An 11,575-nucleotide genomic window follows, 5' to 3' on the forward strand; every position below is an offset into this window, starting at 1 on the left:
CCCCAATGACTTACGCTCTTGAGTGAAGTTTTCCATATTTATCCTCTGTTTTCTCTATAATATTTTGTTAATTTTGGCAATTTTTAGTGAACACGGTAACATGAGCTCAAAGTTATCAGACATGCACTACAAGCCGCCTGTGGCCACTACAGCCGCAAAAAGCAGCGTCATGTGTGTGAGTGTGTGTGTGTGTGAAGACATTACAGGACATCATTCATCTCCTCTGACCTAATGAGGGTGAAACCCCTTCACATCAAAACCACACATGAATGAGCCCTGATGGAGCATCTTTAATCATCCGGGCACCTAGAAGCCTGATCCAGTGATCTCCAGACAGATGAAAAGAAGGTAACGAGGTTCAAACACACACACACACACACACACACTCCTGTAATAAAGCTCTAGTCACCTACCCCCGCTCTGAACACATGCATATTTATTCTGTAATTACAGGTTAGCTTGGAGGCGTCTAGAGTCAGAAACTCATTATTCCAGACTACAGACTGGACTGTCTGATGTATCTGCATCTGCCAGCCAACACCTAAAACACCTTACAACTGCCTGTCTGTCTGTTTAACCAGCCACCAACCACAATAACCTACTAACCACTTCAAAACTACTCAGAACACCTTAGCAACCGCCTAGAAACCACAACCACTGTCTGTCTGTCTGTCTAGTAACCAACCACAATAACCTCCTAACTACCTAGCAACCACTCTGAATACATTAGCACCACCCTAGGAAACACCTTAGCAACTGCATGTCTGTCTGTCTGTTTACCTAGCAACCTTTCACAATAATCTACTAACCAAGATTATTATCGTTAATTCAAACTAAATCTATTAAAAATATTTGGTTTATTTAAATAAAGCTGCAATAAAATAAAACAAATATTAGATAAAAATCTTAAATTAGAAATGTTGCCTTGAAATAAGTTTCAGTTGAAGACTGAAAATTACTAACTGGAAATAAAAAATAAAATAAAAATGAAACTAAAAATGAAATAAAAAAATTAAACCAATATATTAATATTTAAAAATAAAAATATTAAAATAAAAGCTAATCACCTTTGCAACCACCCAAACATAAGGCCTAAATAAAATTAACTCAATTTTCTTTAAATTTCCCGTAAGCATTTAAGCCAACATCTCAAAGTGAGTCTTTGCATTTTATTTTACACCCATTATTTTATTTTTTTAATTTGCACTAGTGTTATTTTAGTTTATTTTACTTTTCCACTTCTTGACAAAATGAAAGTATAATTTTGTCATGCCTATAAAGCATATTAAACTCAATCCGAGAGCGAAAGAGAGACTTACTAAATATCTAAAACTTAAATCAAACGAAATTAGAACTGTTGCCTTGGCAACTAACTGAAATAAATTAAAGCTGACACACTAAAATTACAAACTGGAAATAAATAAAAAAATTTAAACTGAAATAAAAATTAAATAAAAAAAATTTAAACCTATATGATAATATTTAAAAACACAAATTGCTAAAAATTACACTTACAAAACTTAAATTATACAAACAAAAATGTAATTCAAAAATAAATTTCATAATTGTTTAATAAATAATTAATTCATGAAAATAATTAATAAATAAATAATTAACTATAAAAAACTATACTAGTATATAAATCATATATATACACCCTGGAAAATACTTAAAACACCTTAGCATTTGATCCCTTAACATTGACCCATATAAGTAAATACTCACAGATTTGGTGTGTTCGGGACGGGGTGCGACGATGGGTGGAGGCGTGGCTTCATCCTCATCATCATCCTCAGAAACGGTGGCCACGGCAGGGGTCTCGGAAACGGTCCTGGAGTTCTGCGGAGCGTCAAACAAGCCGAGCAGGAAGTGAGGCTGACCGACTGACATCACAACACGAGTGCAAAACAAACCTAACGCCAACATGCCAACCACGAGAGCAGCGCTGACCGCATTCAACCCTCCCGCCGGCCTCACCAGCTGACCCCATACACCACAACTAAAACTTCACTCCCCATCTTGCTTTGCATCTAACCTGATTCGATCTGAGCTACGGATACGGCACAACTCAGCAGGAGAACTGGACGAAAAAGATGCTGATTCACAGTGCAGAGAGAGAGAGAGAGATAGAGAGAGAGAGAGAGAGAGAGAGAGATGAACCCGCTGGCACAGCCTCGAGTGGCTGGCATCAGTTCTGTCCTTCTGTTGAGTGGGCAGCTTTTATGGGACTCTGTCACCTTGTAGTTCACTGCATCCCCCCCCCCCATTTCAGCTCTGGGAACATTTCTCCATATTCCCCTCCTGACCTCAAACGCTTCTCTGCGTGTCACAGATAAACCTGGAAAACACAGTCGGACATCACAATGACTCACCACTGCGTTGGAAGAGCTGTAGCTATCCGCACCTTTATCTGAAATTAAAAACAGACGAATGAGAAATGAGAAAGAGACATAGAACTAATCTATAGACAACATATCACTGACATTGTTTTTTCAACTGCTAGGAGTGTGTGTGTGTGTGTGTGTGGTGGTTAATGTATCGACATAGAACTCATTTTTAACGTGATAGTTTCATTCTTACATGTACTATAATAAAATATATTATTAGGCCCGAGATTCTTCACGTCAGTGAATAAATACATAGATATGCAATAAACAATCGTATTTCTAAACAGTCTAGTGGTAGAATTTTCGTTAGGCGTGTTCTAATCTGCCCTCGCATATTTTTTTTCCCTTATTATAATCAAAAATGTTCATCAGTGATTGTATATCAAGAGCAGGGAATTTTGTTTTGTGATTTAACTGGAATAAATACTGTATATAGTCTCTGCAACGTCATTAAGCGATAGATCGAAGCGCTCGTGTGTGAAGAGAACGTTCCGTCACTAATAACATCACAACGAACATTTCAAAAACAACATATTACAGCGCCAGATCGCATCTTATTTAAAAGAAAAGAATGACAGCTGGATATGTTTCATCTGCATTAGGTATAAAATATACATACGATATAAAATATACATATAATATATAAATATATACATAAGATATAATATATAAAATTAAATTGTATAAATTGATATACACACACACACACATATATATATATATATATATATATATACATACATAAATAATTAAATATAAAATGCATATATAAGAATATATAATATAAAATAAATTAAATGTTATATATATTTATAATAATATAAAATAATTGTATTCATTTATATTTATACTATAAGTATACAATTAATATATTGAATTTTTATGATATATATTTACAATTATTTTATTACATATGTATATTTTTCTTTTTAGATATTTATATATTTTATTACCTATATTTTAAATTTTTTTATTTTACACACACATGCATACATACACACATATATATATATATACATATAACTGTATGATATATAATTACAATTATGTGAGATGTTACTGACATCTACACTGCTATAGCTGTAATATGGAAGTGTGCGTCACACCTGTAAAGCTCATGTATTTCTGGCTGTTGTTTGTTTCTTTAGAGTCGTAGAATTTAAGCACATCCAGAACGGCCTGAGGATTCTTCTTCTGCTCGCGTTTGGTGATGTTGGACGTCTGGAGCAACCGTGCCCACTGCTCAGGCATGCCCTACATAGAGAGCCACAAACACAAGCATGGAGTAAACCACGGTAATCAGCCTATGCCAGTGACAATGAAAGCATGCGCATGCCAAAAAGCTCTCATTAACACTAGTTACACACACTGAACTCAACTCAGTGTCATACGGTGAGGATTCTTCTTCTGCTCGAGTTTGGTGATGTTGGACGTCTGGAGCAACCGTGCCCACTGCTCAGGCATGCCCTACATAGAGAGCCACAAACACAAGCATGGAGTAAACCACGGTAATCAGCCTATGCCAGTGACAATGAAAGCATGCGCATGCCAAAAAGCTCTCATTAACACTAGTTACACACACTGAACTCAACTCAGTGTCATACGGAGGAAAAGTACGGCTGATTTAGGGGTCAGGAAAAGACCACAGCTCATTTAATATCTTATCAAATATAATAATCCAGATGTAAAGAGGAAGACAGATCTGGACCCGGAGGTTAATCCTGCGAGTCTGAACTGCTGGAGGTTCATTTTCTATATTTGGGTTGCTGATGTCAAATGAACATCTTCAGCCATTTTTCTTTCCGTTTGTCCTTTTTTGTGTGCTCTCTTTAGCACTTTCTCTTTATAATCAGGTGAGTTCATTCATTTTACAGGATAAGTGCAGACTAAAAGTGCTATTTAACAAGCTCCTAATGAATTTTACATTTAGATTTGGCTATAATTTGCCAAAAAAGTCAATATTTTGTTCCCAGTGGTTGGATACATATCTCAAACTGTCTTAAACTGGATACACAATCAAATGTGAAGTCACAAAAAGAGAGTCTAATGATCTAGAAATATATGCTTATGTGATAATGTCTGAAGGCATAAATAGAATTGTTTTCTACATGTGGGCATCCTGCAGGAAAAGGTCTTTGCTCAGACTTACAGTGAACTCTCCAGTGACGGCGTCAAAGCCAACATGGATGGTGTGCTCAAAGTCCGACGGCAGAGAGATCTCCGGACGCTCTTTCTTCTTATTGGCTGAAGACGAGGATGGGGGCGGAGACACAGTTGAGTGAAAGAAGAGAATAATAGTTAAGGGATGTTTAAATGTAGATGATTCCAAGCACTTATTATAAACATACAACACGTTTTTCATTTTGTCTCTTTATTAGACACATACAGTACAGAATAGCGGGAAACTATTGTATAATATTTTTTTTTGAAATTATATTTTATATAATGATTTAAAATGTTGGCTTTAGAAAACCTGACTAACAAGTTTGAAGAAACGTGAAGGTTTTCAGTTTTAAGTAGTTTTAAAGTTTGAAGGTTTTGAAGGCCATCAGTACATAAAAAAACAGAGACAGACAGACTATCATAGCATGCATATTTTAACATGTTGTTAACGTTTTTCACGTTTTAGCCTTTTTCTAACATTTTAACACATTGCTAGCATGTTAGAAGCATGTTTTTAGCACATTGTTAACATGATTTAACACATTGTAAGCATGTTTCAACATGTTGCTAACATGTTTTAACATTACATTTACATTTAGCAGACGCTTTTTTCCAAAGCGACTTACAAATGAGTACAACAGAAGCAATCAAACCAACAAAAGAGCAATAATATGTAAGTGCTGCGACAAGTCCTGGCAAGTCTAACGCAGTACACGTAGAAATAAAAAGAAAACGAGTAGATAGAATAGAAATAGACTAGAGAACGCTAGTGTTAAGAGGGTTACGTTTTTTTTTAATAATAAATAAAAGATAGAATAGAAATAGAATAGAGAACGCTAGTGTTAGAGGGTTACGTTTTTTTATAATAAATAAAAGATGGAATAGAAATAGAATAGAGAACACTAGTGTTAGAGAGTTAAGTTTTTATAATAAATAAAAGAATACAAGTAGATAGAATAGAAATAGAATAGAGAGTGCTAGTGTTAGAGAGTTAAGTTTGTATAATAAATAAAAGAAAACAAGTAGATAGAATAGAAATAGAATAGAGTGCTAGCGTTAGAGTTAAGTTTTTATAATAAAAGAAGTAGATAGAATAGAAATAGAATAGAGAGTGCTAGTGTTAGAGAGCTAAGTTTTGATAATAAATAATAAACAAGTAGACAGAATAGAAATAGAATAGAGTGCTAGTGTTAGTTACGTTTTTATAATAAATAAAAGAAAACAAGTAGATAGAATAGAAATAGAATAGAGTGCTAGTGTTAGAGAGTTAAGTTTTATAATAAATAAAAGAAAACAAGTAGATAGAATAGAAATAGAATAGAGTGCTAGTGTTAGAGAGTTAAGTTTTATAATAAATAAAAGAAAACAAGTAGATAGAATAGAAATAGAATAGAGTGCTAGTGTTAGAGAGTTAAGTTTTATAATAAATAAAAGATGAATAGAAATAGAATAGAGAATGAGATAGAAATAGAATAGAGAGTGATAGTGTTAGAGTTGTTTTATAATAAATAAAAGAAAACAAGTAGACAGAATAGAAATAGAATAGAGAGTGCTAGTGTTAGAGTTAAGTTTTATAATAAATAAAAGAAAACAAGTAGACAATAGAAATAGAATGGAGAGTGCTAGTGTTAGAGTTAAGTTTTAATAATAAATAAAATAAAACAAGTAGACAATAGAAATAGAATATAGAGTGCTAGTGTTAGAGTTAAGTTTTTATAATAAATAAAAGAAAACAAGTAAATAGAATAGAAATAGAATAGAGTGCTAGTGTTAGAGTTAAGTTTTTATAATAAATAAAAGAAAACAAGTAAATAGAATAGAAATAGAATATAGAGTGCTAGTGTTAGAGTTAAGTTTTTATAATAAATAAAAGAAAACAAGTAGACAGAATAGAAATAGAATATAGAGTGCTAGTGTTAGAGAGTTAAGTTTTTATAATAAATAAAATAAAACAAGTAGATAGAATATAAATAGAATACAGAGTGCTAGTGCTAGAGAGTTAAGTTTTTATAATAAATAAAAGAAAACAAGTAGACAATAGAAATAGAATAGAAAGTGTTAGTTTTAGAGGGTCAACATGTTGCTAGTATGTGTTAGAACATTGCTAACATGTTAGTAGCCTGGTTTAGTGCGTTGTTAGTATGATTTAACACATTGTTAGTATGTTTCTCTCAACAGGTTTGTAGCATTTTTAGCATGTTTCAAGATGTTGATGGTATGTTTTAGCACATTGTTAACAATTTTGCTGGCATGTTTAACATGCTGCTATTATTTTGGTAGCATTTCGTAGGCTAGTTGCTGTTGCTTTTGCAGTTGTAAATTGACAGTATGTCTATCTATCTATCTGTATATCTGTCTGTCTGTCTGTCTGTCTGTCTGTCTGTTTATCTGTCTGTCTGTCTGTCTGTCTGTCTATCTATCTATCTATCTATCTATCTGTCTGTCTGTCTGTCTGTCTGTCTAGTTTTTAAGGAATCTCCTTTTAGTGCAAGTCTTTAACACTATTTTTATACAATATACCAGATTTCTGCCATTTTAATCTCATACGTTTTTTGGATTTCATAAAGACATTATTACAATATATACACAGTCATGCATCTATTGCGCTGTTTTCCAGGTCCTGTGTGTCACTCATGTGTGCAGATGCTGCTAATGCCTATTATAAACGTCCTCATCTGCTGTGAGCTGAAGCCAGGCAGGGTCTTTCATATTAATGATGTGCTAACGGGCTGGTAATTAACACAAAACAGGCCTGCAGAAAGACGAGCCGCTCAGAATGCAGGAGTGAGACGGACTCTTGACACGGAGACACGTGTGGACGCACAGGTGTTTGGAGACGCGTGTTATACAATGAGAAACTGCCACAAATGAAGGAGAATATCAACCTCAAAGACAAAAGGCTTACAGTCATAAAGTTGCTATTTGCAAAACAGATGTGTTTATTGTGAGCTTTGACCCTGAATGACTCCCTACATAAATTCTGTTCTTGCTGGATTGCTTTTAAGTCCTCTATTTTAAAAACAGTTCTTTAAAAGTGAGTTTTCAATGCCTGTCACTCACTCTTGTCTCCTCCTCCGGTGAGTATGGATCGGATGAAGCCTTCTTTTCTCCTCTTGTCCTCCGGGTTGGGCGGCAGGGGTTTGGAGCCGTGATTCAACGGGCCTGAGTCTTTACCGGACGAGCCAATCATGGTGCTGGTGTTTCTCATGGGCGGAGCTGGCGGCTTGTCTTCTACTTCCCCATTGTCTGACATCTTCAGCTGTGGGCGTGGCTAAATCTGAAACACACAACCAATCCGAGCTAGTGAGTTGGTGAAAAGGGAGGGGCTAAAGTAAATCAACCGCAAGGGTTGCTGGAATGAAACTGAAAGCATAATTAGATTTACCAAATTACCACCAATCTTCTTTTAATGGTATTTAGATTAAACTAGGACACAGCAGGAAAAAACAGCTAAGGCAGGAAGAAAACATCATCTGATGTAGTTTCAGACCAATATATTTCTATGTATTATTTTTATATAAAGCACGTTATAGGTCAGTACGATTTTTTTTTTTTTAAAGAAATTTATACTTTTATTCATCAAGGATGCAATAAATTGATCAAAAATGACAGTAAAGACATATATAATGTTACAAAAGATTTCAATTTCATATAAATGCTGTTCTTTTGAGCTTTCTATTCATCAAAGAATCCTGAAAAATAAAACGTATCACGGTTTCCACAAAAATATGAAGCAGCATAACTCTTTTCAGCATTGATAATAATCAGAAATGTTTCTTGAGCAGCAAATCAGCATATTAGAATGATTTCTGAAGATCATGTGACACTGAAGACTGGAGTAATGATGCTGAAAATTCAACTTTGATCACAGGAATAAATTACATTTTAACATATATTCAAATAGAAATCAGTTATTTTAATTTGTAATACTATTTTACAATATTAATGACTCTACTGTATTTTTTTAACAAATAAATGCAACCTTGGTGAGCAAAAGAGACTTCTTTCAAATACATAAAAAAAAAAAATCATACCAACCTCAAGCTTTATTCAAATCACCAACCCTAATATGAGCAATAACAATATAACTATTCCCTTATTAAACACCACAAACTGAAGCATAACTGAATGTTCTTGAGTTTTCTTTTCAGAAAGGTGCAAACAGACCAAAAACAGCCCCGTCTTTGCATGATTCAGTGCAGCGGCTCTGACATCAGTCCTGACACCTCGACTCAATAAACCAGGATTATGTAATACTGGAGAGACTGTATTATTTTTGGGTTGTACCCAGTTAATATGAAATGCTTTTTGGAAGCTGACATGTGTGACATGCTGTTCTCCATTTAAAACTACTTTAAACAAAGTTTTGCTCAAATCGTTGCATTAATGTTACACATACAGGTTAATGAGCTGACATTAATGTCTACACAGAGACTACATAGAATATTTGTGCTTTTAAAAGTTAATTTTAACTAAAAAATCTAGTTAAAATTAACTAGAAAGCTCATTTAAAGGGGAAAAAACAGAGACCAGTTACAAAGCCTAAGATGCACTTTTCCTTAAACATTCATATAATAATAATAATAAAACATATTATTATTACATATTATTATATATATTATATATATATTTATTATTTCACCTCTACTCTACTACAGGGAATATTTGTGGTTTTAAAAATTAATTTGGCACAATGACAATTTTAAATGAACAAGAAAGGTAATTAAAAAGTGAAAAAAACAGAGACCAGTTTCAATAAGATACACTGTTCCTTAAACATTCATATGAATAATAATAATAATAATACATACACATTATTATTGTTGTTTTTTTTTCTTTTCTGCATTTCATTTCACCACTAATTTCACATCTATTCTTTTATTTATTTATATATATATTTTTTTAAATATTTTTTTTTAACTAAACCTGGCATTGTATCCGATGACAATTTTTGACTCTATGACAAATTGCTCTGGATAAAAGCCTCTGCTAAATGAATAAACGTAAATGTGAGTTCTACCCTAAAATCTTTATGCCATTAACAAAATTGGACAAATTATGTGAATCTATGCACACAATCCAAACAAGACTCGGAGATAACAGCATCACGACAAATACAAGCACTGACCAGCCTAGACATTGACAAAACTAACACAATCCTTATCTTTACATACAAAACTGTCAGCTCTAGAAGAAGTAATTGTATGATATCGGTCAATCAGTGCCAATAGAGAGCAGCATAATGCACTTTAATGACAGCAATTGAGATGCACGCAAGCCTACTGAATGAAATTAACATCTATTTTACACAACATTACCTCAAAATGGCCAAATCTTAGTCCATCACTAACCTCGAGTGAACATCTCAACATTTAGATTGAGTCGCAGATCATTCACACGGACATATGAATATAAAATGCACATCTGCTGATAGTCTGTAATAAAACTTCACCTCACCGAACACCGTCCGGCATACTGACACTCAATCCCAGCAGTATTCCCGTAAGAACAGCACCTTTAGATCCCGTCGGACTCTGAGCGAGTGTGTGTGTGTGTGTGTGTGTGTGTGTGTGTGCTGGTTTTAAGAGGTTGTGGCCTCCCTGATGTGATGTCACAGGTGAACAGGAAAGACTATGAGTTTGATCTGTGACTGACTGGACATGAATGGTGTAACATGATAGCCGAGTCTGAGAAACACACACACACACACACACACAGATAATACAAAAAGGAAAGAGTATTACCTGTAAACACACTTCAGCCATGAGCAAACAGACATCAGAAAGGCAGCAGGGCAAACAACCATACAACATGAGTGTGTTAAAGACACAGTAACACATGCACACACAGCTGGTGAACGACTGTTTGAGATCGACAGGGTCTGTTGTGTGAAACCCTTCTCTATCATGGTGGGGACTTTCCTTTGACCTAGGCCTAACCCTAAATTTAAACCTCACACAAACCTTTTTGCAGTTTTATATTCTCCCGAAATCATTATTTATATGTTTATTAAGTCGTTTTTCTCTCTGTCGGCTGCTCCCTCAATGTAGCTGATTTCAGGTTGAACTATCCTTTTTCGGAGACTTTTAGTCCTCACAATAGGCAAAACCTGACCCACCCACACACAGAGAGAAATAAACGCCCTTCCTTCATGGCATTTTCAAGCATAAATTCATAGAATGTGCATTACTCACAGTACACACATAAATAAATATTTAAATAAAAATTAAAAGAACAAATAAATACAGATAAACAAATGGATGGATGATAAATAAATAAATAAATAAACTAATTAATTTTTGGGAGAGAAAGAGCAATTGGGCAAAGAAATAAAAATGAAATAATTAATTATATAATAAATACCTAAATAAAATTAGACAAATTAGAAAAAAAGACATATTAGATAAATAGTTAAATAAAAAGAATAAATTGATAAAAAATAAATTAAGAATGAATAGATCCATTAAATGAATGAATGAATGCAGTGTATAGGTAGAAAAAATAAAGAAAGAGAATACAGTGATTTGAACACACACCTTAAACACAACTAAAGAAAATTACAAAAGAAAAAAGTACAAAATAGTAGTGAAATAGTTTAAAATAAGAAACAAAGCCACAGTGATTTAAAGCAATTATGAGGAACAAAGTTGCCATTGTGAGCCACACTGCCAGATATAAAGTCACAATTACTTTATTTAAAATCACCAAACACAAGTACACAATTGTTTTAGAGACAAAGACCAGTGAAACAGCAAGAATGAGGAAGTGAGTAAGTCTCTGGGACTTTGGTCTGATCTCTGGTAATTAAACCGACCTCAGCGCTATTACTCACACACACACACACACACACACACACACACACACACACACACGTCTGGACAGCTATCCTTGTGGGGACTCTCCATAGGCGTAACGGTTTTTCTACTGTACACACTGTATATTCTATTGCCCTACACCAACCCTACCCCTAAACCTACCCCTCACAGGAAACTTTCTGCATTTTTAGATTTTCAAAAAACTTCATT

The 11,575-nt window shown here is 34.1% G+C and overlaps 1 protein-coding gene across 1 annotated transcript in view; it reads right to left on the minus strand.

The window, feature by feature from the left end:
- Positions 1-11,575, minus strand: part of pak1 (p21 protein (Cdc42/Rac)-activated kinase 1) — a 54,694-nt gene that overhangs the window by 16,011 nt on the left and 27,108 nt on the right. Inside the window, exons 2-6 of the mRNA XM_016547469.1 lie at positions 7,611-7,827; positions 4,537-4,631; positions 3,494-3,641; positions 2,373-2,410; positions 1,726-1,839 (exon numbers count right to left, since the gene is read on the minus strand). Coding sequence (XP_016402955.1) covers positions 1,726-1,839; positions 2,373-2,410; positions 3,494-3,641; positions 4,537-4,631; positions 7,611-7,803 — 588 coding nt within the window. The 5' untranslated portion in view covers positions 7,804-7,827. The remainder of the gene's footprint in view (positions 1-1,725; positions 1,840-2,372; positions 2,411-3,493; positions 3,642-4,536; positions 4,632-7,610; positions 7,828-11,575) is intronic.

Source organism: Sinocyclocheilus rhinocerous, unplaced genomic scaffold (genome assembly GCF_001515625.1).
Source record: "Sinocyclocheilus rhinocerous isolate Xijiao unplaced genomic scaffold, SAMN03320098_v1.1 scaffold942, whole genome shotgun sequence".
Classification (NCBI taxonomy): domain Eukaryota; kingdom Metazoa; phylum Chordata; class Actinopteri; order Cypriniformes; family Cyprinidae; genus Sinocyclocheilus; species Sinocyclocheilus rhinocerous.